Source organism: Drosophila subpulchrella, chromosome 3R, assembly GCF_014743375.2.
Source record: "Drosophila subpulchrella strain 33 F10 #4 breed RU33 chromosome 3R, RU_Dsub_v1.1 Primary Assembly, whole genome shotgun sequence".
Lineage (NCBI taxonomy): Eukaryota > Metazoa > Arthropoda > Insecta > Diptera > Drosophilidae > Drosophila > Drosophila subpulchrella.
Window position 1 is genome coordinate 10504806 of NC_050609.1, and position 27670 is coordinate 10532475.

Consider the following 27670-nt stretch of genomic DNA (forward strand, 5'->3'; position numbering starts at 1 on the left):
TGGCTAAGTGTACCCTGTGAAATAGGGATATATTATCGTATAACAGGGTACAGAACTAAAATATATAAAGGAATTGGACAAAACTAGTACATTCATCTTTATTTTTCCTTAGTCATATTAATTAAAGTTAAAAGGAACTATAAGCTTATGTCCAGAATGAAAGTATTTAGCTGAATAGTATTGAATATAGTTATCTTATATAGCATCCCTATCACTGACCATTTTTGCCTGCGGTCACCGCAGACCCGAAGGCATTACTTATCGCTGATGAAATGGACACCAAGTAACTCCCAGTCGAGGCCCTGGAATTTATCCCCACTTACTTGTTTTAATGATGCCCTCGACGGTTGCCAGGCGAAACTGGCAAAGGATGGAAGACCCGGCGATAGGGTGAAATTGCAGATTTATAAATAAGCCAAAGCTCAAATCGAATCTGCAGCTGCAAGCTGGTCTCGTTGCTGTTTTTCCTGCCCGGCTGTCTTGTTGCCCTCTTGTGCCACTTGTTTGCCATTTGTTCGTTTAGTTTACAATGCAATTAACCCATTTTAAAGTTCCGCCAGTCAACCACAAGGGGCGTGGCGGGGCGAGGGGAGGGGGGCGGCTAAAACCCCTGGCTGACAAAAGACGCAGCTATTTCTTTTTCCTTCCCTCGGATTCAGTTTCTCCAGCAAACCCCTTTTGCCGCCCGTCAAGTGAAAATCAGTTTCACAGCAAACCAGCAAAAACTAATTACGACTTGCTCTGGCAAACTTGCAGCTGGAAATTGTACCGCAAAGTGCAATTTAGACGAAAGTCGAGGCATCAGCAGGAGGCGAAAGTCGACTCAAGTTGCGCGGTTTCGTGTTTTTTTTTCTGTGTTTTTTTTGCGACAGTGAAACAGCGTAACAGGGCGCGTAAAAATTAAAAACCAAACCGTCGGCGCTCAGACGTGGCAATGTTGTTTTTAAATAATTAAATCCGCTTTATTAGAATATTAAACTTTTATGGCAGCGACCGCCGGCAACCGCAGTCACCGCAGCGACTCGACGAGAGCCCGATAAAATGTTAAAACATTTAGCCAGAGCTCTCTGACCAGCCGAAACACCGGGATCAAATTGCAGGACTCCAGAAATTTGTAGCCCGGGCAGCCAGGGCATCCTGCGATGCCGTTGGGCTGCCGTTGCCTGTGTCATAAATAAAGGCAGCAGCGCACAGCATGTGGCTCACATATAAAAATCTGTAGGCCAAAGCCCCATAAAACCGATAACCTTGGCCCTCCACAACAGTGGATAACAACAGCAGCTGCACTGGGAGAAAATGGGGCTATTGAAAGTCGTTTTTAATTATGTATATTGATATTTGTTAGATACAAAATTAATTAATTAGATTTTGTATATCAAATTTAGGTTTTTCTTAATTTGAAACTCAATTTATTATATATCTTTAAAATAAAAAATTTTATAATGATCATTTTGATAAAACACATAATAACATTGAAATATATTCTAATTATTCATAATTGTATTAAAAGTGATATTGGAAACTTGTTATATAATTTAAAAAAATACTCTTAATTGTTATGCATTTATTGCACACCGTAGCTGAGAGTGAAAAACGGGACCTTTCAGTCGGAATGTAATGTCACAAGATTACATCAGTACTAGTATTCGATTATGCATGTGAAGTACAATTTAATTGTATTTTCGTGGATAAGAGTTTTCTGCAAGTGCCCTTCTTCTCAGGCTAATGCTCTTCCATCGGTGGCGATGACAACAGCGGCAACCTGGGCTTGTCCTGGCGCTTCTTTTGTTGCCGTTTTATGCGTCGTCCTGTTTATTTACGGCTATTTACCGCCTACATGATAAAAGCCTTTTGCCGACCTCATCGCGCATAAAAGCGGAGCTATCCCGGCTATCCTACACCCGAGATCTCCGGGCGAGAGGTAACTTTTTGAGTAATTATATGGCCGGCGCAGATTTGTAGCGGCGCCACCTACGCGACCTACTTTGCCGCGGACCGGGATAGATACAAATATTTTATTGCTCCTCCAGGACATGAGCCGCACATAAGCGCAGCACGTAGCGTATACTTAATGCTGCTGCCCCGAGAACGGGATGCCCAGGGTAATAATGAAAGCGATAGATAATTATGGGGCTGCCTGGTGACTTTTAATGGACTTTTCAAGCCTTGTTCGCCGAGTGAAAGTGACTGAATCCGCCGCCATCGGCTGCATGGGGTTAATCTAAATTTATAACTTCATTTTTTTGCCCAGCAGTCGCGACTCATTCCACTGACCAGGACATCCGGCTGCTGGGCCGCAGTTTGTTTTTATGGGTTTTTCGAGGGCATTTCTTTTTTTCCCCGTAGTTTGCCCTGCACGAAGGCGATAATGAAATAATTTGAACTTTTCAGTTTGCTGATTTTTCTTCGGCTTACCAGGGCCATGTGTGTGTGTGTATATATAGTATGTATGTGTGGCTAGGATAACGCAGCAAACTCATAAAATTATGCAAAACTTTGTCATTAAATATGGCACCAGGGATGGGGGTATACAGTGGTATAGGGTAGACGGATCCTCCGCCCCAGGAACAATTTGTTATTTGGCTTTGGACTTTGCTCTTGAAGTGTTGTTTACCCGGCTCGCCACTCTCCCATACCCTTTGTTTCTGTCGAAAATTTACATGTGGGATGGGTTCAGAGAACCAAGGGGGAAAAGGTTAAAAAACGGAACTTTTATAATTTAACTTGTGTGCTAATTGCACTTTGTGGGGTAATTTTGCGTGTCAGTGAAGTTTTGCAGACGCATTTCGGTGCATGTGTGCGGGTTTATGGGGCGCATGCGAGTGCCACACACATCCAGATATCCTGTGCTTTAATGTTCGCTTTGAGTTCGAGCACCAAAAACATTCCTGAGCACCACTGCACTTGAGAGTTTGTGGCCCAAAGTGGAAGCGGAGTTTAGTTTAAAGATCGCATAAAGCTGTTTTTTCCCCAGTTTTGCCTGCGGGTACGAACTCTTAAACTCTGCAGCTGCCACGTTGCAACTACAAGTGAAAAATAATAATAGTTATTTATTTGTTTCCACATTTCCGTTGCAGATACCCAGCAAAAAAAAAACAATCCATACGCAATTTACTTGGCACTGCCGCTGGACAGACAATAATTAGTTGCCCAGCGCAGCAACAAAGAGCTGTGCAATAAAAATTAATTAGAAAATATTTCGCATCACACAGCCGCAATTTGTCAAGGGAAAGCGCACAAAAGTGCGCTATACATGGAAGCTTGCGGTCCGGTCCCTCGCTCAATTTATAATTAGAGCTCAGACGGGGAAAAAAATAGAGAAACCTCGAAAATAAACTGAAAAACTGAAAATTAAACAAAGCGGCAAAGCGACTATGCAAAGTATGTTGGCGCTTAACCAAATGAATACTTAAAGCGAGCAAAAAAAAAACGAGGCAAGTCCGCAACTCCAGCAAATTTAATAACAAAGCTGCAAAAAGAGGGGAACTCCGCTCCGGAACCTAGAAACTCCACATCATCCGCGCCGAGCGCGGAACAATGAAAATATTTTCGCGTAGCATACGTACAGGCGCCTTGGCCACGCCCACAGCCGCTGCCGCCCCCGGCACTAGGAAAAGCTGCCAGAGACGCCACCGCTCTCCGCTCAAAATGAATTGCCCCATTCTGATTGTAATTAGCCTCGGATGGCTGCTGCACGCGCACGCCGGAAGCGGCGGGTTCGCCGTCGAGGCCGCCATTTCAAATCGAGGTAAGTGATTCGGATTCGGTCCCCACTCCCCTAGATCTGCCCCCTATATATATAAATATGGAACGGTACCCCAGGTTCGAGTCACATCCCATTCGGAACAATAGTCCGGTGGAGTGAGGCAGCTGCGCACAGGGGCTTGTGCAGATTTTCTAATACACTTCAGGAAAAATCACACCAAATATCAAAATAATTTATTTTGTAATAAACGGCACTATTTCAAACCTATAAACATTCAAATCTTCCTACATTGTATCCATACTTTTGATAATCTCAAAGGATGTATGATATCAATATGATATCATCTGTTTTATTTTTTTAAAACACCCCTATATATTCCATTGAAAAATAATCTTTTTCAAAAAAATCTTAACATATTTGACATGTTAAACTAGCCGATGGTATTCATTCATCATATGAATATTTATAAAGCTTTATTTTTGTAATCCTCTGATTTACTTCCTTACAAACTAGAGTTTCCTGTGTATTTATTTCTACATCGCTTCGCAGTCATCGCTTTTTATTTCGCACAGCACTCAACGCAAGTTGCATTTATGTTTTTACATAATAGAGAGTGCGAGCGGGGCCAAAGCGCTGGCGGGATCAAAAAAAAATAATGTAAAAAATATAATAAAATACGAGAACTGGCTCCCACTTCCACTGCCACTTTCCCCGTAATCCCTTTTTGCTATTTTAATGCCAATGTAACGCTGCATAAATCCAGGCGCCGGGGTCCTCGAGCACGTTGTGGTGTTTAATGCTGGAGCCGCTGGCGAGGAGCGCGAAAAAATAGAGTGAAGCTCACCACGAGATAGGGAATGGAGCGGGTCCGAGGTCATTTGCGGAGCGGTCAGCTGAGCCACTGCCTCCAGCCAGGAGCATGTTTGGCCACCCACTAAGCCCCAAACCCCACAACCCCAACCACAATTAATAACTCGTTATGGCCACGGAGACTTAAGCAGTTGCCCCTCTCTATCTAAATTTAAACGCCGAACTTTCAATTGCAATGTTTCAGCACCCCCATCCATAAAAAAACCGGCGAAGAGGCGAAAATTCTGCACAAATAGTTGGCTTATCTCGGCACAAGTTTATCTGGAACTCCGAGTCCATTGTCTGCCACTTTGCTTTTCTTCTATTAGGCCATGGAAAACATGATATAAATTGAAAACTCAGGTGCGCCGCCAGCGAACTTTAAAGCTAAGCGAAACGGCGAACACGGGGCGTATACGCAACGAACGAACAAATGAACGAGCGGGCGCACCCATAAAAACAAATTCACCATCCAGGGCTATATTTTCCTTTGGCAACTTTTCCCAACCAATCGATAAATTTAAGAGCACAACATTTGTCTCCATTATCGCAAAAATCCGAAGGCAAACACTGTGCAAAAAATGCGACAGAGGGTCGCAAAAAAAAAATTGTAAAAAATAAACGAAAAACTGCGGAGCGCATAAAAGAGCCATCGATGCGTGGCACGGGCTTCGGACTTTTCCAAGGTGGGCGGGGCTTAGAGTGTGTGTGGGTTTTGGGTTACCCACTCCACCTTACCCCACCTTGCCATCGAACCACCCAACAACCCACAGAGCCACAAAAGGGCGGGCACAATAAAACAGAACAAACCAAAGACAGACCTGTTCTTATCCCAGCTACATCTGCCATATAGAGTGGAAAGCGGGGAAAGGCAGTAAAGCTATATCAAAGGTGAGAATGTGCTTTTGTCACTGATCATAAATTTCTTCGTGCGCCAGTTACCTTTGGCGTTAGCATGGCCCCCTGTATGTCTTTGTACAGGCGCAGAAAGATTAAATAAATTGAAGAGAACTTTAGTATTAAAGGAAATTCGAAAGTAAATTAAAACGAGAAAATAGGAAAAGGTAGGTAATTAAAATGAGTACACAACTTTAAGTCAAAGTAGTTACATCGAAACGTTCACAAATTCATCATAAAAGACTGGAATTTGTAACCCTTTTCCCCCAGTGTAGTCAAAGCAAAGAACGAGGCAATAAAACGTAACAATTGACATTGGAACACTGTGAAAAGGGAGCCGAGTTCGCAAAGGAAAAGCGAAGGGAAAATGGGATTCTGCTGGCTCTGATAGCAGCAAATTGGCGGGACACTCGAAAGGGGGGCGGAAGTGCGAAGGTTGCATCGCCTTGACAAATGTTTATTGAGTAACACGAGCCATAAACTGCAAGCGATCCACCTCCGCCCGCTGGCCAAACTTCCAGCTTTGACCCATTTTCATGAGCGAGGAGCCAGGAGCCATGTACCATGTACCATCCGCCCCCGCCTCATTATACCCGTTACTCGTAGAGTAAAAGGGTATACTAGATTCGTCGGAAAGTATGTAACAGGCAGAAGGAAGCGTTTCCGACCCCATAAAGTATATATATTCTTGATCAGGATCACTAGCCGAGTCGATCTAGCCATGTCCGTCTGTCCGTCTGTCCGTCTGTCCGTCTGTCCGTCTGTCCGTCTGTCCGTCTGTCTGTCCGGATGAACGCTGAGATCTTGGAAACTATGAGAGCTAGGCTATTGAGATTTGGCGTGCAGATTCCTGAGCTTCTTACGCAGCGCAAGTTTGTTTCAGTAGAGTGCCACGCCCACTTTTACGCCCACAAACCGCCCAAAACTGTTGCTCCTACAGTTTTGATGCTAGAATAAAAATTTTAACTGAAATGTATTGTTCTCATCAATACCTATCGATTGACTTAAAAAAAAGTTTGCCACGCCCACTTTATCGCCCACAAACCGCCCCCAAACTTCAAAAAATCGTAAATATGAACGTGGATATCTCGGAAACTATCAAAGATATAGAATCAGGATTTCAGATTTAGATTCCGAACCTTTGTACGCAGCGCAATTTTGATACGCGAGTATGCCACGCCCACTCTAACGCCCACAAACCGCCCAAGCCTGTGGCGCCCACAATTTTCATGCTAGATACAAAATTTTAACTGAACTGTATCGGTCTCGTCAATACCTATCGATTGACCAAAAAAAAAATTTCCACGCCCACCCTAACGCCCATAACGCTTAAATCTGTCTACCGCCGGTAGGTGGCGCATTTCAGTCTTGCTTTGCTGCTTGCTTATTTCCATTTCCCTTTGGTCCCTTTAGCTGAGTAACGGGTATCTGATAGTCGAGGCACTCGACTATAGCGTTCTTTCTTGTTTTTTTTTGGCATCAGTTGCCTGTTCGAGAATCTGGTGCACGTGATGCACTTGAAGGATGCGCAGTGGCTCACATCCAGCTACCATTTTATAAACTGACAACAATTTTTCATAAGACTGCGGGAGCGAAGGGCGAGCATCATCAGCAGACAGCAGCAAACACAAACAACAGCTGTTTTCCGCCTCGAGGGCTTTTCCGCCCACCGACTCACTGCCACTCCCACTAACGCTGCATTTTTGCATATCTTGCTGTTTTGTTTGGCATTTTTAGTGATTTCACTTAAATTTTCATAACAAAATATGCATAGTGCGTGCTTGCAGCTCACTTTTGGCTCAACACAGCAGCTTTGTTTGCCGGTTGGCGATATGGTGGGTGGTTGGGTTGTGGGGGGGCAAGGCCGCGGGGATCGGGGAAAACTGGCAACATGTTCTAGCTGTCATATATTTTTTCAACAGATTTTTGTATACCCATCGCCACCGCCACCGCCGACGCTCCCCCAACAGATTTCCTCTCAGCGGCTAAAACCGCATTTTGTATGTTTTTGCAGATGCTTTTGGGAAATTGTTCATGGGGTTAGTTTTCCCGCCCGCCAATTCGCTGGCTCCATTCCGCAGACTCTGAGCCATGTAAGCTGGGAGGGATCGCGCCAGGGGCTGGCAAACGGCCTGACATGGAGTACGTGTTTGTATGCAGTCCTCGTCTCCATTTGCTGATCCAGCACTGCGGGAAAAGTTATTGGTTGAAATCTGAAGGGGAAAACTGGATAAGTGGTTCTCTATATTGGTTTAAGGAGCAGTACAACATTTAAGAATATGTTTGATCTAAAATTAAACATTTTAAAAACCATTAGGCATATTAAAAATCGTTAGGAAATAGTATTTAAGGCAGGATCATCATAAACTAATGTATTTGTGCAAGAAATCATCTTATGTTGGAATACCCATTTTCTCAGTGGATGGCTCCGACTATAGTATTATATTTGCGAATCCCTTTGGGTATGTTGCCAGCAATAAATTTCCATCAGACGCCGTCGCCGTAGTCGTTGTCGTTTGTGCCAGGCGTCCAGGATTTTTCCAGCCTCTCGCCGACCGCGCCTCCATTTCCATTAACTCGTAGGGCACATACTACCCATACCACCCATTCCAAACATCCTATACCAACCCCTCCCCCTGGTTACTGGTTACTGGGGAAACAAATCTCTGGCTCAGCTGGCGCATTTTTTGGTTTGTGTTGCGGTTTTTCCGAATTCGTTTTGATTGTTTGTCATATTTCCGTGCATACAATTCATTTTCTATTCCTACTCCTATTTCTATTGCCCAGAAAGCGGCTCGACTGGACGAGACCCCGTGGAGTAGGGCTCAATTACGTGACCAATACGGCCCGTGGCAGCTCTTCTCGCCGGGTTGAGTTGACAATATTCCGGCTAGGCCCAGATGTACATCCTCCCCTGCCGTGTTTCCCCTACTCCTCGGGAGCAGCGTATCAATGAAATATGCTCGACGGGGATGGGGAGGAAAAAATATGAACGATTCCCCTGGAGGGCCCTGGGCGCATAACTTAAAACAAATACGAAACTGTAAAATATACGAGCGGGCAAATGGAAATTGAAAATATCCTATTACCAGGGGATTGACGCCGACAGCGCAACACCGACGACTGTAATTGAAGGCTTCACTTAGCGGGGATTTCGCAGGATCATATAGGAGCTCTCCTTGTCTCTCTGTATATACCCCATATAAATTCGAATATTAGCATAGGGTCCCCTGGGCGATGCCATGCGATAATTATGGCAGGCAACCCGAAAAAGACGCTGCATGAAATCCCCAAGAAATTTATTAATTAGCACCAGAACGGGAAGGACCAAGGGCGGTACCGCACTCATGTTCTGTGGCCCAAAGTCCCTCCACACCACCTCCCCATTTCACCAATTAAAGCCAATTTCGCCATGTTTCTTCAGATGGGCGGTCGCATTCAAATGTGTTTTCCTTCCTCCAGAGGGGATACATGCTGGTCTCGGGTTCTGGAAAGGAAGTCGGGGAGCCCAGGAGCTGGCAGCTGGGTAGCCGGGTCGGTGGATCGGAATGGGTCTGTAGCATCCACTAATCGCATTATTAACGCGCCGTTAACATTTTGCGACATTGACTTGAACTTTGGAAGTGACTTTCATGGCTAAAACATGGGGCAAATGTGGAGTGGAGTGGCGCGATGTGGATTTGCTTGGCATTCAAAATATGCTTAGAAGACATGGCCAGGGCCAACATTTATATAATACCCTTGAAGTTTTCGGCATTTGCCAAATTCCGCTTGAACGAGCCGAGCTGCCAAAATAAAAGGCGAGGGAGTGGTTCCAAGAATGTGCCATGTGCCATGGCAATGCCAATCCGAAGGCCAATAACGAGTGTCTTCGGTCCGGCCATAATCATAATAATTAATACCCATTTACCTTCTTTTGCCGAGCTGAAAATCAAGCCATTATCGCCCATCCACTTGCCGGGGTGATAATTACGGGCCTTCAGAGCACAGATTGTCGGCTGTCCCGAAAATTATGCACTATGTACTAATGACAGTCCTCGGAGGTGCAATGTTTTTGGCGGTTGGGCAGTGGGGCGCATAATGAGTGCGCATAAACTTTTATTGCTATTCCTGTGGAGAGTGCGCCGTGGTCAGAACAGGTGGCACAATGGCAGGTGCACCGTAAAAAACAATTTAGGTTATTTTATTTAAAATGCGAAATGAAAGGGGGTGTTTATAAAAAACGGTTCTCAAAAGGTAATACATTCCCAACATTTTTCTGCAATCCTTGTGCCTCCTCTGTAATATATTTAATGAAAAGCCTTTTTAAATCGGAATAGAGCTCTGTTTTTCCATTTCTTTCACATAAAAAAGTATGTTTGACAAAAGATGTTTTCAAAAACTTTTAATTAAATGTATCAATTCTTATTATAATAAAATAAATCAGGTATTTACTTAATTTAAATTTGTAAAGATTGGTTATGTATCCCTTATCTTTCACATATGTAATGAAAAACCTTTTAAAACCAGAAGCCCTGCATTTCCACTTCGAACCCTAGAAAAACACAGATAGTTTGACAAAAGAGGTGATAATAAATTCTTTCAATAAGAAAATATAAGCAGAAAATATTATTGATGAAAACCTTTAATGATACATTTTTTTCAAGAGAATTTTCAATCCAATCTAGCGAACAAAAGTTGGTAGAGTTTTTTTCGCAGTGCGAGTGCGTGCCAAGCAACAATGCCATTGACACTGGGCAAAGGCAACTGGCGGAAAAAATCGGCGGGCATTTTCCCATCCGCCGAAAGCACTATATATTTTTCAGCGTTTTTAAATAAAATTCCCGAGGAAGTCGGGGGGAAAAAATATCAGGCCAAATGACTGTAATTTGCATTGGCAACTCACACAAAGAGACGCGGCGCAGTTTAACACCTGCATGAGTGTTGGTTGCCTTGTGTTTGTGTTGGGCTTTTCCATTTAAATACAAACACCCACACTAACAGTCTCCGAGTGTGTGTGTGTGTTTGTGCTTGCACGGACTGTTTGCGGCACGTCACAAAAGTTTCCTGTTGAATTTCCCTTCATTTCCTGGCCAAAGAGATTATTATTTTCATTTCATGCCAGGGCCAACGACACAGAAGGCTATATATGTATATTAAGAGGAGACATAAGGGGGCGTGGCCGAGGTCTCATTCGCGTTTTCATATTTATGCTGTCGCCCCGAAAACTGTTTACTTACTCGCCTTCATTAACGCTTCATTCGCGGCAGACTTTTAATTTTCAGGGCGACCTGTTAAGGCCAGGGTTTTTCCTTTGACCGGGTAACTCCGCACATCCGTATATCCGCATCCTTCGTCTTGGGTCCTTCGAGCCGTATATTTGCATACTTCCGGTGCGCGCAAAATGATTATCATTATTATTTCTGTTGTTTGCTGTTGTCGTTACCGCGGCCATTACCGTTATTGCAACAGCACTGGCTCCTTGCTGCTCGCTCCTTGGTCCTGAAGTCCTGCCATCCTTCGTCCTGCCATCAAGTTCCGAAAATGGCCGCCAATCGGAGGGGAGCGTGCGACGGTTATGGCTTATTTGTGCAAATGAGCTGACGTCCATTACATTGTCCATGGGGAGGTGAAATGCAAATGATTGTTTTGGCGCTGGCTGGCTCAATGTCTGCCGCACAACAAGGTCACCGCAGGAGCCCCAAGGACACGAGTGTATGTACTGCACACACACATACCCACACAAACACACGCATCAATTGCGGCTTAAGGAGTGAAAGTAAGTGAAACGGCCTCGCCTGACTTAGTCCACCTGCCTTCGTTTAATGGCCAATAAGGCTGGGTGTACGTATAGTACTGCCCCTTGATTGATTCTCCCCTATAAATTGGCACATTTACTTATCGAAATAAACTCGAGAGAACTGCAAACTTTCGACCACAAAATGCTAGCCAAGTTTGCACGTTGCGCAAACAAATTGCACCTGGCTTCAGTTTGATTGGCCACCTGCAGCCCGCTCCTTTGCATGGCCCTTGGTTTTTCGCTTCAAGCCAGGTCGTAAAACACTTTTGCCTATTTCGCTGAGTTGGCTTTGCCAGGACCTTCCTCCTCCAGATCCTCTAGCACTCCAGCTCCTCCTGCTGTTGTTTTTAAGGGCCATTTGTCCGATGCCCGCGGCTATTTACAGCCATTGTACAGACTTGGCGAATTTATCAAGCATGGCGGAGTCGCTCAGTGGGTCACTGGATGTTGGATAGTAGATGGTGGATGGTCGGAGGTTGGAGGATGCTGGGATTCTGGATGCCGGATACTGGATACTGGATGCTGCAGCTGACGTTTCCGCCCCTTTTTCAGTTCTCTTTTGGCTTAATTTCAAAACAGTTGCGCTTATATTGGCAGTTATGCTGCAAATTTATTGGCATGCTTTGTAAACTGGGTTAGTTGCATATATCTCGCAGCCGCAAGCTGCGAGCCAAACGATTAACGTTGAGTAACCCAAATTGATGTCACCACCCACCGCCCCCCCCCCCCCGCCCTCTTTTGCCCGCTGTAACATCATTTTTTCCCACTCAGCAAAGTTTCGCAGCGGCTGGTTATAGCCCATAAATTCTCATACATTGTCAAGTAATAGCTAAACCCTGTTTACCCCCTGACAGGCAGAAGTTCATGGAGATAAAGAAAAAATGTTGCAAAAATTTGGCAGATGTTTTTTTTGGGAGAGATAAAAACCAGTCTCTTCACTTAACTGAACAGCAAAGGTTTTTAATAGTGTATTAGGACTTTAGAATGCATAATTCTGGCGAGAACGAGTTTAATACTTACCCAATATTTTATACTCATCAAATATTTTGAAGCTATTTATTTGTATATAAGTGTAGGTTCTGCCCCAAGAAGACTTTGCCCTATGTTCAAAATTAGCTAGTTCTCTAGGTAACATAACATATTTTGAGGTAAACCTTCTGAAAAGATTTTTGAGAAAGTCATTTTTAAGATATCCATACCTCTATTCTTTACCATTAAAATTCTGTATTGTAACCTCTTTAAGGTTTTTGAGTAAACTACAACTTTGGTAAAGAAATATGAGTAATTAATTTTCAAAAATTTTCAAGATCCCCAATACTTTTCCTCAGTGTTCTTTGAGCGTAAAACCTAAGCTGTTCCAAGCTTTAGACCGTTGACAATGAACGCGATTCTCTCAGGCGGTGCAACGCCTGACTCGGGTTAATCGGGCGTGCGTGGTGCTTTCCATTTATCGGTCATTAACATAGCCAGCCGGCATGCTCGGAATACCGGATTCTCGAGCAGTTGCGTTCAGAAGACTGAAGACCTTCGTGGGCCGCAAATCGCTTTCCGGCTGTTCGGCAACGAGTATTACTGAATCGAAATCAGGATGAGGCACAACATGGTGGCTTACCTGTACTGCCTGGTCAGGGATCTGTACGCCGAGCACGGGGATCCCCGTGTGGCCCATTTGCCCTTGCTGGGCAACTTGTGGATCGTGCTGGCCATTGTGGCGGCATATGTGGCATTTGTGCTTCACTACGGACCACGCTGGATGGAGCACCGCGATCCCTTCGAGCTGAAGGGGGTGATGCAGGTGTACAATGTGGTGCAGGTGCTGACCAATGCCACCATATTCTACATAGGGCTGACCAACACCTATCTGCAGCCGGGATACAGTTGGACCTGTCAGCCGGTGGATCACAAGGACACCTCGCCGGCCATGATGAATACCCTGTACGCCTCGTATGCGTACTATATGCTAAAGTATTTGGATCTCCTAGACACGGTTAGTAGGAATTTGCTTCGATATCGGAAACTATCTCAGCTTTCAAGTGCTTTCCTAGGTTTTCATAGTACTAAGAAAGAAGAACTCGCAGGTGAGCTTCCTGCATGTCTATCACCACGGCGGCATGGTCTTCGGGGTTTCCATCTTTATGACCTTTTTGGGCGGCTCGCACTGCACCATGCTGGGGATCATCAATCTCCTGGTGCACACGGTGATGTATGCCTACTACTATGCCGCCTCCTTGGGCGCCGTGAAGAACCTTCTGTGGTGGAAACAGAGGATCACGCAGCTCCAGCTGATGCAGTTCGGCTACCTCACTTGCCATTTCCTGCTCGTGATTGTACGGAACCCCTGCCAGTTCCCCGTCTTCATCGCCTTCATCGGATTCATCCAGAACATCTTCATGTTCTCCATGTTCTTCGACTTCTATTACAAAACCTACATACGCAAGCAGCGGAAATCGGCGGAGACCAAGCTGAAAACCAGCTGAACTTCGATAGCAAATAAGGTTCAAGTTCACTGCGCGTCATTTCCATATTAAATTGTGTAATAAGCTGGTCGGTCGCTTATGCAAATAGGCCCCGATCGAACCCAAAATGCCTGGTATAAATAAACATTCGGACTGTGCCCCAACCCCTCCGCCTCATCGCCACAAAAAATACATACTGCTCAATTGTTTTGCTTTGGTAATCAATTTCAATTTGCCAACGGCTAAATTTGGAGGCTCCCAAAACTTTCCCCGAACTTCCCCTAACTCCTTCTTGGCCGCCTGGGAGAATATCAAGGGCCGGCGACAAGTTATGAAGTAAGTTCGCCTGGCATATCTTTTATTAAAGGGTTAAATGAAATATCGATGATGTCGGAACCAGTTATGGCCGCCACGTGTTCCCGAGCCACATTTATGTTGGATTCCGGCCATGTGTCGTTGGTATGTGGCCTAGGGCCACCTTTTAACTTTCTGGCCAATGTTGTTTTTTATGTCCCCTTTCAAAGCCAAAGAGTGGAAAGCCCGCCGCCCATGTTAAACACATTTGCCTAGAAGGCTGCCTCATGCACGGCTTATTCATATTTTCCTTCCATCTTTTTTTATGCTTTGGCATTTTTTCTTTGCCAGAAGTTTTACATCTGCTTTCGCTCCCCGAAAAAAAAGAGCCAGGGGAAAAGCGGGTGAAACCGCTTTAAAAATGCTTGTAAGCAGGGCGGCAAGTGGAAAGCCGCAGGGCGGCGTTTGTGCCTCGTTTAGGCCCGCCCGCACAATATTTTTTCAGTTATGTAAATTTCGGCCCACCAGTCCGGTGATGACGTCTCCCAGGCTCCCAGCAGCCTCATACTTTGCTGCCCAGTCAAGCGGAATCCTTCGATGGCAAATTAAAAGCCAACAAACCGAAGGTTGCCTTATTTATGCGGCTGGCGCAAATGGAGCTTATTAAGTGGCAACAGCAGATCATTGCCAGTCGTTTGTCAAGCTCATATATGTGGCTGTCCTCTTGCCTAATATGGTATGCAGGCACTCAAAAAAAAATATATATATTCTTTATCTAAAAAATAGTTCAGCAATTGATAAGGAAAATTCACTTCTCTATATCCAAGATGACACTAATTATACAATACTGTTTCCTTCTCAGTAACTCGCACAAATTTCAGACTATAAATCTACTACAAATAATGCCTCAAACTTTAACCTTTAAATTCCTGGTCTCCAATTTAAGCTAGTTTCCCGAAACAAATTTAGGCAAACATTTTTTCGTAGTGCTGTTGTGCGTTTGCAAGTAACATTAAAACTTTTCTAATAAAGAACTTCTGCGATTGAAGCCGAGCGTAAATATTCCAGGCGGAAGCTGGTCGGCGGATGTTGTGCATGTTCTGGCCGGAACTTATGTCCGGGTTCATATGTGTTAGCCCTGCACAATGTAGCAACCAGAATCGTCATTAACATCAGTACAACCAGCAGTGCGATCATTGCCAAAAGGGGTTCGATGAACTCGCAGTTGCTGCTCCTGCAGGGATATCAATCGGGCCAAAAAGATTGGTTACCGAGCATGGCGAACATGGCGTATGCTTGATATCTGCCCGCCATTTATGACTCGCATGGCATTTAAGTGCTGGCCGTAAAACTGTTATGTAAACTACGAGTGCGAGTGCGATTGCGATTGCCATTGCGAGTGCGATTCTTTACGGCCACTCTCTGTAGCTACAGCCATAGCCATTACTCAGCATAAAACTTGGCCGGAACCAAAGGACGCGGACGAGGCTCCTTGATTGTGTGCCCATGTACTGTGCACACAGGCGAGCATATCGACTGGGTCAGGACCTCACTGGCCAACTGGCCATTCGAATCCTGCGACAATGTTGTAGCCGAATGTAAATAATAAGTGCGGGAACGTATGCTCCCATTTATTCATGTTGTACAGTGAGCACACACTTTTACGACACGTGCTCCAATGCATTCCAATCAATTCCCAGCGGGTTAAACTACTTCCTATATGTGTTCCTTCCCCCAAACTTTGACCCCACCCTTCGGCAATTATCCAAAAATATGGGCTAATCCTGTTTACCTTTTCGAATTATCAAGAGCAAATCAATTTGCCATTGATGTTGGGCTCGAACATTTAGCCCCCGGGCCAAAGGCTCTTTATAATCCCATGAAAATGAACCCGAATATTAGGCGGACCCAAATCTGGAATCTCTTTCATGTGTGCAGGTAATCAAGTCGGTCTAAAAGGCCACGTTTCGCTGCTCCTTTCACCTGTTGCCGTAATGAAGAAATCTAAATTCCATTAAGTTTATGCCCGCTTCCGTTCGCAGTTCAGTGCTCAATGAAAAGCACTTAGAGTGACCTTTTCCACCCCGAAGCCCACGTGCTTCCACCTACAACCCACGCATATCCCACGTCCCACGCCCCAGATAACAGCAACAATGGCCCCAAATGGGTCACAACATTTTCGGTAAGCTCAACGTATTTGCCTAATGGAGATTAGCCGGCATTTGGCTTTATTTGAATTCTGGTTGGCAATTTATTGCCGATGCTTATCGATTTCTATCGATGTCTCTGCTCTTCGGCCAGTTCCTTGGCGAATGTCGCACTTAAGCACTTTGTAGCTGTGTAGCTTTTTATCGCCCTCATTTTTGGTCTAACGAAACAATAAATCCAGTGCTTCCAGTCTCGAGTGGCAGGTGAATTGTCCGCTGTTAACTTAGTTGAAATTTGTAATAAATTTGCGGCCGAGTGGGTGGGCTTATCTGCGGGCCGGCAATTTCGTTAGTTTGTAAGTACACGGCGCTGTAATTAAGCGCGATTTGAAATATGTGACAGGCGGACCACGCGTGTGTGTAACTCTCGAATAAATCAAAGTAATTAACTGCACGGGCGAGCATGCAACAGGTCACGGGGTCACGCGGCACAGTTAATGTGAAAAGTTATCAATATCTGGGTTAACAAAAGGGGCGGGCGAAAGTCGACCAGCACTCAGAAAATATTAAGGATATGGAATTTGGAAAATATCTAAAGTCTTACATATTGGTATTTAATTTTAAGACAATCTTTTTACAGCGGCATAAAGGCACATAAGTATTTTATAAGTATATTAAGCTTATAAAACACCCCCAGTAAATTTCTTTAATTTCCTTCTCTTGAAGATGATTTACCAGATTACTAAAATGCCTCTTTTAAAATGAATCCAAAAATATCTTCTTAATTGCCATTAAATGTTTGGTTTTTATGTATGTTTAAGGAGAATTTATTGACGTTTCTTTGAGTGCAAATGTTACTCGATTCCGAACGGAAAGCCTTTTCGTGTTCATCCGTTCAATCAACTCAATTAATATTGATGGGGTGGTAAACGAAAAACAAAAGGCGGAAAAAACAGAGCTGTCGAGCGAGCAAGTGTTAAAATCAATGCCCAGCTGGTCATTAATAATGCACTGGCAACTAATGCACTGCTAATATCTGAGCCATTGGCATTTTCCAACCAGCGGGAAACTTTGTGTTTGACTTTGACAAACTTTGTGACGCAACTCGGACTCTCTGGAGCACTTGTGTGCCAGATGGGGAGCAACTTATGACTTATCAATGACCGAACTCCGGCCAAGGCCAGTACACTTGGCTGAACTTTCAGCTGGCCACAGTCGAAGTCGCAATGGCGGCTAAAGGATTCGGGATCCGGGACGCAGGACGCAGGATCCAGGACAAACTTTTCACCTTGGGCTGTCCTGCCACTCGCTCAGTTGCAGCCATAAATCAATACATTTCGATTCCTCTCAGCCGGATGCATTCGACTCGAGTGGAGTCGAAGTGCTCCTGCAGAGTAAATAACCGACAAGGACTTTGCCAAGGACTCGAGCAATCTCGGGCATAAATAAGCATTTGTGTTTTGCAAAGAGACAGCAAGGACCCTTCTCCGCCAGGAATTATCTGCCGGTAATGGAGATTCACAGGCAGCGAACTCTAATGAGCTGGAAACAAACGCCCTTTTCAGATGCACTCTGAGTGACTGAGTTCCGGGGATCCTGGGCTCCTGGGCTCCCGAGATCCGAGTAAATCACGTAGCTCTTGCACTCATTAGCCGGCGGAGTGGTGCCAACATTCGATTCCGACTGCGAGTGGAAAAACACTTTAGCACTGCCAAATGGCTGTCGAGACGGAGCCGGGGAAATAAATGCTGAAATAATATGCTTTATTGTATCGCCAGGCGTTGCCATGAATTTTGTTTCGCCTTTATATGGCTATTTATTTTTATTAGGCCCGGTCGGGACAACAGGGGGTGTGTATGACCAGGTGCTGGCGTGCCAAGACACGGCTCTGCCAAAAGGTTCTCCTTTCCCTTCTCCCAACTACAACTTCCCCCAGGTCGAGTGTGTTTACAAAGGCGCCAACAAAGGCAATATCCACCGACTACTACTCCATACCAACATTGGAAATTGCCCCAAACGAGTTGTGGACAAACAGATACACAATTGGGTAAACTTGGACAAAGTAAATAGGGACGTACATTTGTACAAATAAAATAAAATGCTAATACCAGTGGCCGCAAATATTTTGCCACAAAGTGCAAAAATAATAAATATTACGCAGGAAGAGGAAAAACAACTCCTGAAAGTTTGCCATTTTACATGATTGTGTTTCTGTGGATGTTCGAAATAATAAAATTATGGAGTATTAACTTAAAAATTGCTTGGGTTTCAGATCGAAATTTGAAAAGGGGAAGACAAAAGGAAGTGGAACCAATCCTTAGAGATGGTTATGATATATTTAAGGCACCGATAATTATTATGTTAATTGAATACATAATTGTATAATTAGGGTTGAGTTAAACAATACAATTTAGAGTACTAACTTTAACGATACATCGGTTTTAGAATGATATTCAAGTATGCAAAATATGAGAGGGTCTTAAAGATTGATTTGGCATATTTAAGGCAGTGAATAGTATTATATATATTTTAAAAATTTGGTACAATATTTCTACTCTGTTTAATTTATATACTGTCACTGAGTATGGATCGCTGGTCAGGATAACGACAATGGCCGCGTAGGGTGGCCCAAAAATTGTTGCCGCACGTTTGCACACAGAATGCAGTAAACATAAACTACAAGTGCAGCGACCACGCCCACAACAACCAGAACGCCCATGGCCCGAGCACAGTTGGTGCTAATAACTTAGTTTTCTCCTCGGTTTTTACCCGTTTTCCCTTTGTTTTGCCCTGTTTTTCATGCTCATTTTTTTGCCTTCTGCAGCGACGGGGGGCCAAGTTCAAAACTTTGTGAGCCCCAAGTCCGTCGCACTTTTCGTTTCACTTCGACCCGCTCCGCTCCATGGGTCATGCACATTCCTCTGTTTATTTGCCAGTGCTCCAACAATTCATCGGTCATGCAGCTCACGTAGCCACGAATATAAACCAAAACCGAGAACTAAAACTAAAACACAACCGAGGCGCGCCAGAAGTTTTCCTCGAAGGATGAAAGGTGCCTGGCGGCAGTGGCAATTGTGCTATTTAATTAAAACTACATTTCGGGTCTCGAGGAGCAGAACGAAGAAGCCCCCGTACTCGAACTCGGACACTTGATGCCTGGGAATTAGACCCGGAATCATTCCGGAGTGGGTGGGTCACAGTCGTAAAAATCATGGCAAGCACCGCGCGAACCTCCTTAATTTGCCCTTTTCACATAATTTACTCTTTCAATAATTCACACGCCACCAACGCGGCAGCACGCGTAAATTGCGGCCAAAACACGGCCAAGAAATTAAAAATACAACACGGCCGGCAAGAAAGGGCGGCGAAAGGATTGCTCTGACAGCTTTACTAATTGGTTTGTTTTACTCGTGACTCTAATTAAAAAATTTACTTTACGACTCCGGAACGCCGCGGAAAAAGAGCGGACGTAATGACGGTACGCTGGCCGAGTGCGGAATTATTTTTCGGTGGGCCCGGGCCAAAACAAACAGAGCAGCGGAAAAAAGCGGGAAATAAATAAAAAATTAAATGAAGACGGACGGGGGACGACCGGAAAAGGAAGAGGCAGCCCAAGACAAGATGCTGCGGCGGCCGGAAGTGGTCACTGAAATGTATGAAAAACCTCAATAATGGCGGCGTAAATTGGCAGCTGAAAGCGCTGGCCAAACCGCCATTCGCTGACCTCCTGACCCCCAGCCCCTGGCATTGACATCATCTGCTCGGCGAAGAACATGTTCCATTTGGCCTTATCGCTGGCCACAAATCTGTGACCAGAAGCTGGGCTCGGTGCCAAAATGCGCCACCTAATGCCACACATTTAATTAGGGAGAAATGGGAAAATTGGGAAAGGACGAAAAAAAACCTCAACCATTTTCCGGGTTCGAGCATAATTTTTTGCCAGCATTTAGATGAAGATTATCAGGGCCCGAGGCGAGAGATGCACAGAAATCAGAATGAAAGAAAGATGGAGCCGAGAAAAAAGGGATAATTGCGAGAGAATCGCTGTTTGTATTTTAATTAAACGCTGGACCCGAAAAAATACGTATTTAGACGTGCCAAATGTCATCATGGAACTTTCCGGAATTAAAATATCCGTCTGCAAGACAGAAAGCACTTTCTTCGCCGCAACAACCGTAGTCGCATTAAATCGAATTAAATGCAATCAAAGCAAAGACTAACCACCCAATCCATCGAGGCCCGGAGCTCTAAAGAGCTAATTTATCGGGTATAGTGAAGACTCCATTTTTTCCTCTATTTTTTCGCCCCGACAAGTTGGCGGAAGTTTTCGGATCGGAGGAAAAATAACATGGCAAAGAGAATGGGGGGATAATTCTGTTCAATGATTGCAATTTCAAGCTGCGCGTACTCTCGAGAAATCAGGCAAACATTTCGAGTATTTCGGTTCGATTAGTTTTTTCCGGCTTTCCACCAGGCCGCAGAGGTCAGTGGAGGTGGTCACGGCTTGGAGGCGGATGTCTGGCCAGGTGCACTGCCAGTGGCCCGTGTTTTCCCATGTCTGGGCTCGAGTTAGAGTTAATGTCCATGTCTGTGTCTCTGTTTATCTATACTTTTTCGGTGCACAAATTGGAAAAGTTCCACGGGGCACTGGCAAAACAAATCCGCCAAGGCAAAAAATCCAACTCAATTTCCCATCTATATTAATTTTCAGCTCGATTCGCTCGTGTTCAAATTCCAAACGGGCTGAAAGGTTCTTTAATTTCGCTTAAATTAGTCGACCATTTGTCAGAAAAGCGAGTAGAAACCGGCTTTTTAAATCGATAATTGTGTGTGCGTTGGGAAAGTCACTTTTCTCCTCCATCTCCTACGTGAGTTTTCTCGGGACATAATGTGCGCCATAATCATCTCAAAGGACACACAGGATTTGCATATTAAATACATTTCCCAGCGACATCACATTTCGGGCGCTTTTTTCGTTCTTTTTCGCCCCCCCAAGGAGACAATTTCACTTTGTTTCCTTTAAACAGACAGTTTTGTTAAAATCAAGTACAAAGTGGTGGGCGTGGCAAGCCGCATATGTACGCCTTCTTGAAATGTCGGCATCAAAACGACAAATAAACAACCCACATGTGCGCCAGTATATTTTTCAGCTGTATGAATAAGTGAACAGGCCGAGGAAAATGAGATTCTGCGAGATTTCCCCCTCCACAGCAGATATTAAAATCTGAATTTAGCCGAAATTCATTTACTTATTGACATAATTTAGCGTTGCATACTTCTTGGGGTTGAGGCACTTGCTGATAAGACATTTGAGTCGTATGAGAGGGGAAAATTACGAGGGGAAAGAAAAGCCAGCGAAACAAGGAAAAATCAAAGCTGGAAGTTGTCGCACCCTTGGGACCTTGGCGGCGGTATTTTTATTATCGGCCCAGAGATAGAAACACAGCCACGAGCCACCCAACCAAAACCGAATTGAGATGCTAAGCACTGCGCTGAGATTTTCCATTTGTTCGAAGAGGGGGTCTTCAGGGTTTGGGGTTGTGCCCCAGGAATGTCGCCGAAGACCGCAGAGCCCAGAAACGGGTGACATTGAGACGCCGGCGGTAGACAAAAGCGGTAGATAAATTACGAGCAACAATGGTGGACCTCTCAGCTCTCAGCTATCTGCCGGGGGAATGAATGACTGCAGGAGGATGATGTTTCGCTGGCATCGTTCCACTTTCATTCCAAGCCCCCCTCCATTACCGCAAAAGCCGAGAAACGGTTGCGTGAAAAGAAATAATGAAGACCACCCCACCAAACCCACCGCTCAATCACCCAGCCACCCCGTTATCAGAGAAGCCAAGGGTACTACCTTTATTCTTGCCATTATAAGGCGTTAAATGTACCTTAGAAAGATGATATGATCAACCATTCATTACAAGAAAATATAGAAATAGACTTGGCCTGAAGCGCTTTCAAGATGCTTGAGGGTATGATATTTTATATCAAATATTACTACAATTATCACAATACAAATATCTTGGACTTTAAGTGTCTAAAAGTATGCAGTGAAAAAAGGATTGGTGAATTTCTGTATGAATTTATTGTATTTTCGAGCTTTAAATATTTTGTTGCATACTTACAGACACCAAAAATAAGTACCTTGATTTATTATTATTTCGGAATGTATCTGTCTTATAAAAGTACCCAAGTACAGCCCTCAGAAAACTACCCATCCCTGTCGGCCACCCAAATTTCCCCCTCGAAAAGCAACGAAGTGCCAGGTGAGATTGGTACTCCTGCTGCCAAGATTGAGATAACGCGGGAATTTGTCGCGCTGGCAGATTTGAAGCAGTGACTTTGATAAGCCGGCAAACGGGAGCCAAAGTTGCCATTGTGATATGATGGTGCCAGGAAAAGGAAAAGGAGCTGGAGCAGGAGCTGGAGTCCCGGGATGCCAATCACAATATCGCAACAGGGCCGCTGGGACAGTTTCGCGCCTGCCGGCAATCGGTTACAGAAAATTCCAGACGATAAGTCAGGAAGATGTCGCCAAGGAGGATGACGGATCCATTAGCCCCCAGTGTCTGTGCTTTGCATACTAAAAGCCAACACGTTCTGGCCAAATGAGAAATGGAACGTCAACTGTGTGGGCTTATTGATTTAAGCGCTTTTAATTGCAGACAACAGACGGGGAGCCAGAAGTGGCCATCTCGCAGTCCCCTCAAATGGATGTGGATGTGGATGTGGATGGATGGAGCTGGAGATGGCTGTCGTGGCTACGTGATCGTGCCTTTTAATATGCAGGCGCATAAATTAGAATATTTAAATTGAGTTCTTTGACACCGCGTGGCCGGGCGAACGAAATTATAGAAGCTTATGTTTTCAATTAAGCAGTTTTTGCACATCAGGTGCGTTTTATGCCACTCAGACGGTCAAACGGCTGACGGGGGTGTTCCCGTGTATCCTGCGGGTTTCGGGTGGCGGGTGGTGCAGGAAGCCAAGGACCTAATGACAAGGACAACTGAGCGCGCCGTCGTTAAGCTTTTTAATGTACAATTTCTGCCGCCAGACGACGAGGAGACCAGCTGCCGTCAGCAGAGACAATGAGAAAAGCTGCTGAGCTGGAGAAAGTTGAGAGAGACGAGAAAGCGCCGGAGAAGAGGGATATATATTAAAGCCGACAACCCAGAAGTGCCGAAATTGAAATGAGAAATCGAGCCCGCTTCCCAAGATGGCGTTAAGTATTTTCTCATAACCCAGCTAGGCACTGAAAAAAAAGTAATGGTAGAATAAAAACTAACTGGGATTAAATTTGTGTATCTTTGGAATACATTTAAAGGGGTGTCACTTAAAAAATCCTGCTAGTATATTCCGGTTCCATTAAGTTAAATCCTTTATTATTCCTGAAAAATTATTCACAGCCCACAAAATATTATTACAAAGAATATATAAGAAAAATCTTTATAATTTGATTTGAAATATAATATTATTTCTATTACACAGAAAGTTATATTCCTTGACAAACTACGGTCTTTTTTATTAGGTATTTTTGTTGTGGGCAACAAAATCTTTTTAATTTGATTTGAAATGAAATATTATTCCTTTTACACTGAAAGTTATATTCCTTGACAAACTAGGGTATTTTTCATTAGTTCTTGTGACCAAATGGAAAATCCAACAGTTTCTGTTAATGTAGTTAAAATGTTACTTTATTGCTTTATCTTGCAACAATTTTCCCAAGTGCACTGCCTCCCTCCAGCAGCAGGTGCTGTCGAAGATGCCCGGAAATATGGCCATAAATGTCTGCAACTCGTTGGCAAACCGATGGGGCGGGGGAGGGGGCGGAGGGTGTGGGCGTGGGCGTTGGCTTTGACGTGGGCGTGGCTGTCAACCCGGCATCATCAAGTGCAAACAATGAGCGCTTCAAGTGGCTGCCGAAGGGGGAAGCTCGGCAGGATGGGGACAAGAGGCTGGCTTGTTTAATGAAAGGACACAGAGTGGCAGGCGAAAGCAAAACATATGAGCAAAGGACTGTTTAATGAATAGCCCCGGGTTAATATTTGTCTTGCCTTCTTTCTGGCTCGCTTTTTTGTTTGGCACTGGGCAGAAGGGACAATATTGAAGTTTCTCGTTAGGAGAAAATAAAAAACGCCACCCAAACCAATCTGCCGAAGGTTGGCAAACAAAGCAGCTTTTGTTTTCAGTTTCCAGCAGATCCTGAGATGCCTCAGGTGTAAACTTCAAAAGGAGCTGAGGGCATGGGGCAGAAGCAGACATTTAGGGGGATGATGACGGTAATGAGACAAACGGATCGCAGTGGGCCATCTTAATATGATTTATGTCCATAACGATAGACACATAATGCATAAATCACTTATCCTGAGATATGTTGGACCCCGGGGTAGTCATTTAGCTCAGACGACGGCTTATCAAATACCATTTCGATTCTCTGTCCATGTTCCCAAGAAAGGAGCAGACATGTCACCCGGTCGAAGTGAAAAGAAAAACAAATATCTGACGAGGAATAGCAAGTTAATAGCAAAATGCTGCCAAAACACATCCGAGACATACAAGCTTATTGGCAGCATCATTCATCTCTGCATACGGACTGTAAATACGGGCGATATGACAAAAATATGGGTGGCGGTGTGGGTGGGATTGGGAAAGATGGATAGATGGATATCCAGGACACGCAGGACGGCAAGGAGACACTTGTTTTTGCCTTATCTGGCTGGCAGCTTGTTGATTTGCATCTGTTTTCCCACCGCTCACAAAATAACGAAGAGCAATAACCGAGAGGAGCAAGAATCCAGCAGACTCATTTCCATACGGGCCACAGCAAAAAAAATAGAAAGATGAACGCAGAGCCACAGGACACTCCCCTCCCTCAAATGAAAATTGAATGGATTTTGATTTCATATTTTTGCTGTTGGCATATTTTAAAATTTGATTTACTTGCCACATGCTTAGACGAAACGAAAGCGAAATGCAAACTCCATTGGTTCGCCGGGCGAGATAATCTGTCAGACTTTAAGAATTATGTAAATTCTTGCGTGGGTTTGGCATTAATATGGTTTGTTTATGAACTTTCAGATTTGAATAATAAAGTTACGTTAAAAGACATTCCTTGCAGTCTTTCTTTAGACCAATATCTAGAGATAAACTAAATTAAACTGAATTTCTTAAGAAAAATGGTAGAGGACCATAATATTAATTTGAATATAAAAACTATGATCTGAGTCGAGAGTTATGTTATGCTACTTAAGGGTCATCTGAAATTTCCAGCAGCTATTAACGCCGAACTACCTAAACGTCCCCGAGGAACTCACGCAATGGCAGGGGCGGGAAGTCCTTCGCAGGGACTTGGGTCTTGGGTCCTGGGTCTTGGGCTTATCCAAGATCGGTTGGCTGCTTTGCATAATCGTTGACTGTGACATGGCCTTTAAATGTACGACACACGCAGTGGCATTCCGCCCACTCCCCCGGGGCCACGCCCCCCGGTGGCCGGAGGCCTTGTACGCCTCTTACAGTTTTATTAATCGGCGCGTGTCACTTATTAGCCGCAGGATTTTTCATGTGCCCTACACGCACTTGGCAGGGGTGGTTGAGCCGAAGGACATTCCTCAACCCTTTGACGGCAAACAAGAGCGGCATTTTGCCCTTTGATAAATGAGGCATACACATTAAGCCGGCTGCAGAGAGAGAAATAAAAAAAAGGACTAGCAATCGCATAGAGGAATCAGCAGAAAAGCGGCTACGACAACAATATATTATAATTTCTCCTTTCTCCAAATTAGATGTGCATGTTTACCACTCATATTTTATCAGATAAGTCGCAGACTAAAATTACCAGTTTACTGGCACGATTATAGTTCCGAGAAATGGAAAATTTCCAATGAGAATTGTTGCTACATAAATGGGCTACATACAACATTGTTGTGGCCAACAAAGTTTACTTATCTTGTTAGCGCTGCAACAGCACACTACATTTAATTAATTACTTATTTCTACAATGGCAAACCATTTCTGATTCGTTTTGTATTTTATTTTATTTATTTGCAGGTGAGTTCTGGCCGGACAGACGAGTCGTGAAAAACAATGGGTAAACATAAATTGCACAAAAAGAGCAAAGCAAACAGTGGCAGTTGATGTTATTTATTAATAGGGCGTTTATTGTTTAACCTTGTGTTGTGTAAGCTGAACTTTAAAACACGGAATAAAATGGGGCGTTTCTCGATTGAAACCGAAGCGACTGATTAAAAATGCAATAAATTCAAACTGAGATGCACTGGCAAGTCTGTCGGGATGATCACTGTGTGTGACAGCCGATGCATGAAAAATGCAAAACTGCAGGGGGTGGAATCGGAACTTGTTTTCCAATTCCAACCATTTTCAAGCAAATTGCTGAGCAGAGTCCTCCCTGAAAACTAATCGGAAATGCAACCCCGACATGGGCCCACAAATTCCCATCCAAATCCACTCGATGCAGCGACACAAACACAGACCGAGATTGGCATTTCTAATTCAATTATAATTGCCGGCTCATCGCCCCGAAAAACCCATTCCGACCGCAATATTAAAGTCTTAAAAATGCATTAAAGCCGCAGCTCGGTGAGCCTGCCGCCTCCTGACTAAAGCGAAAATCAATAAAATTTATTACATGTCACTTTTGCAAAGAGCCATCCTTTGCTTTCCGGAGCAGCATCAGCTGTGCACTGATAAAAATATACTATTTTATATTTATTCAAATTTTATTATCATTTTTGTTTTGGCCGATTTCCATCATGTCATGTGAAGGGTCTAGTTTGTAAGGTGTCAGAGAAACCTTACAATAAGTTAAATGGTTCGGAAAACACTAGTTAAGAGCTTTATGTTTGCTAAAACCTAACACAATATTTGAGAAACTAAACTAACTATACTTAACTTAAAGATAAACGTTATCCTGACATCGAGAAATCGGCCCTTAAAGGGATTAAATACAAGAATAAGCTAGAAGACGTGTGATAAGTTAGGTCTTAGTAGGATTCTAAACATTTTAACCACATTTTAATTAAATTTTTATTAAATTATACATTTTTCTCCTAAGTACATTTTAAATTTCAAATCGAAAGTGATATTTTATTAAAGGAGTGGCATTTTATTACAGTGCCACGAACCAAGTCTGTCTATCTGAGCGCGCCAATGGGGTGGCTTGTGTCTGTGTGCACACATTTGGCACAGTTTTCAATTTCATTTTCCACGCTGAATTAAAAGCAAACTACACTCGAATGCCTGGCACATGCGAGTTTGAGTTTGAGTCTGAGGCGGTGGCAAGGAGTCCTCGTCCTGTTTCTCCTTTGCCGGGGAAAAATCGAGTCAACTAAGCAGCATTCCGTCTGCTGCCGCAGGATTATTCTTTGCCGCCTTTTTTCCTTCTGTTCGCCCCATTTGCTGCAACGACTTGCTGACTAACTGTGCCGGCAACGACAATCTCTGGCCCTCTGGATCTGGATCTGGATGGCTGAAAGCCTGCAAGGCTGAAAGGCAGCCCGCCTGGCTGGCTTACTTCCTTTTGGCC

The 27670-nt window shown here is 44.2% G+C and overlaps 2 protein-coding genes across 2 annotated transcripts in view; both read left to right on the top strand.

The window, feature by feature from the left end:
• LOC119557320 (hemicentin-1) overlaps positions 1-27670 on the top strand; it is a 65817-nt gene that overhangs the window by 13081 nt on the left and 25066 nt on the right. The window contains exon 2 of the mRNA XM_037870043.1: positions 3078-3748. Coding sequence (XP_037725971.1) covers positions 3538-3748 — 211 coding nt within the window. The 5' untranslated portion in view covers positions 3078-3537. The remainder of the gene's footprint in view (positions 1-3077; positions 3749-27670) is intronic.
• LOC119557328 (elongation of very long chain fatty acids protein F) lies at positions 12746-13869 on the top strand. Its single transcript, XM_037870053.1, has 2 exons — positions 12746-13218; positions 13277-13869. The coding sequence occupies exons 1-2, from the start codon at positions 12820-12822 to the stop codon at positions 13706-13708; spliced, it is 831 nt and encodes a 276-aa protein (XP_037725981.1). The 5' UTR covers positions 12746-12819; the 3' UTR covers positions 13709-13869.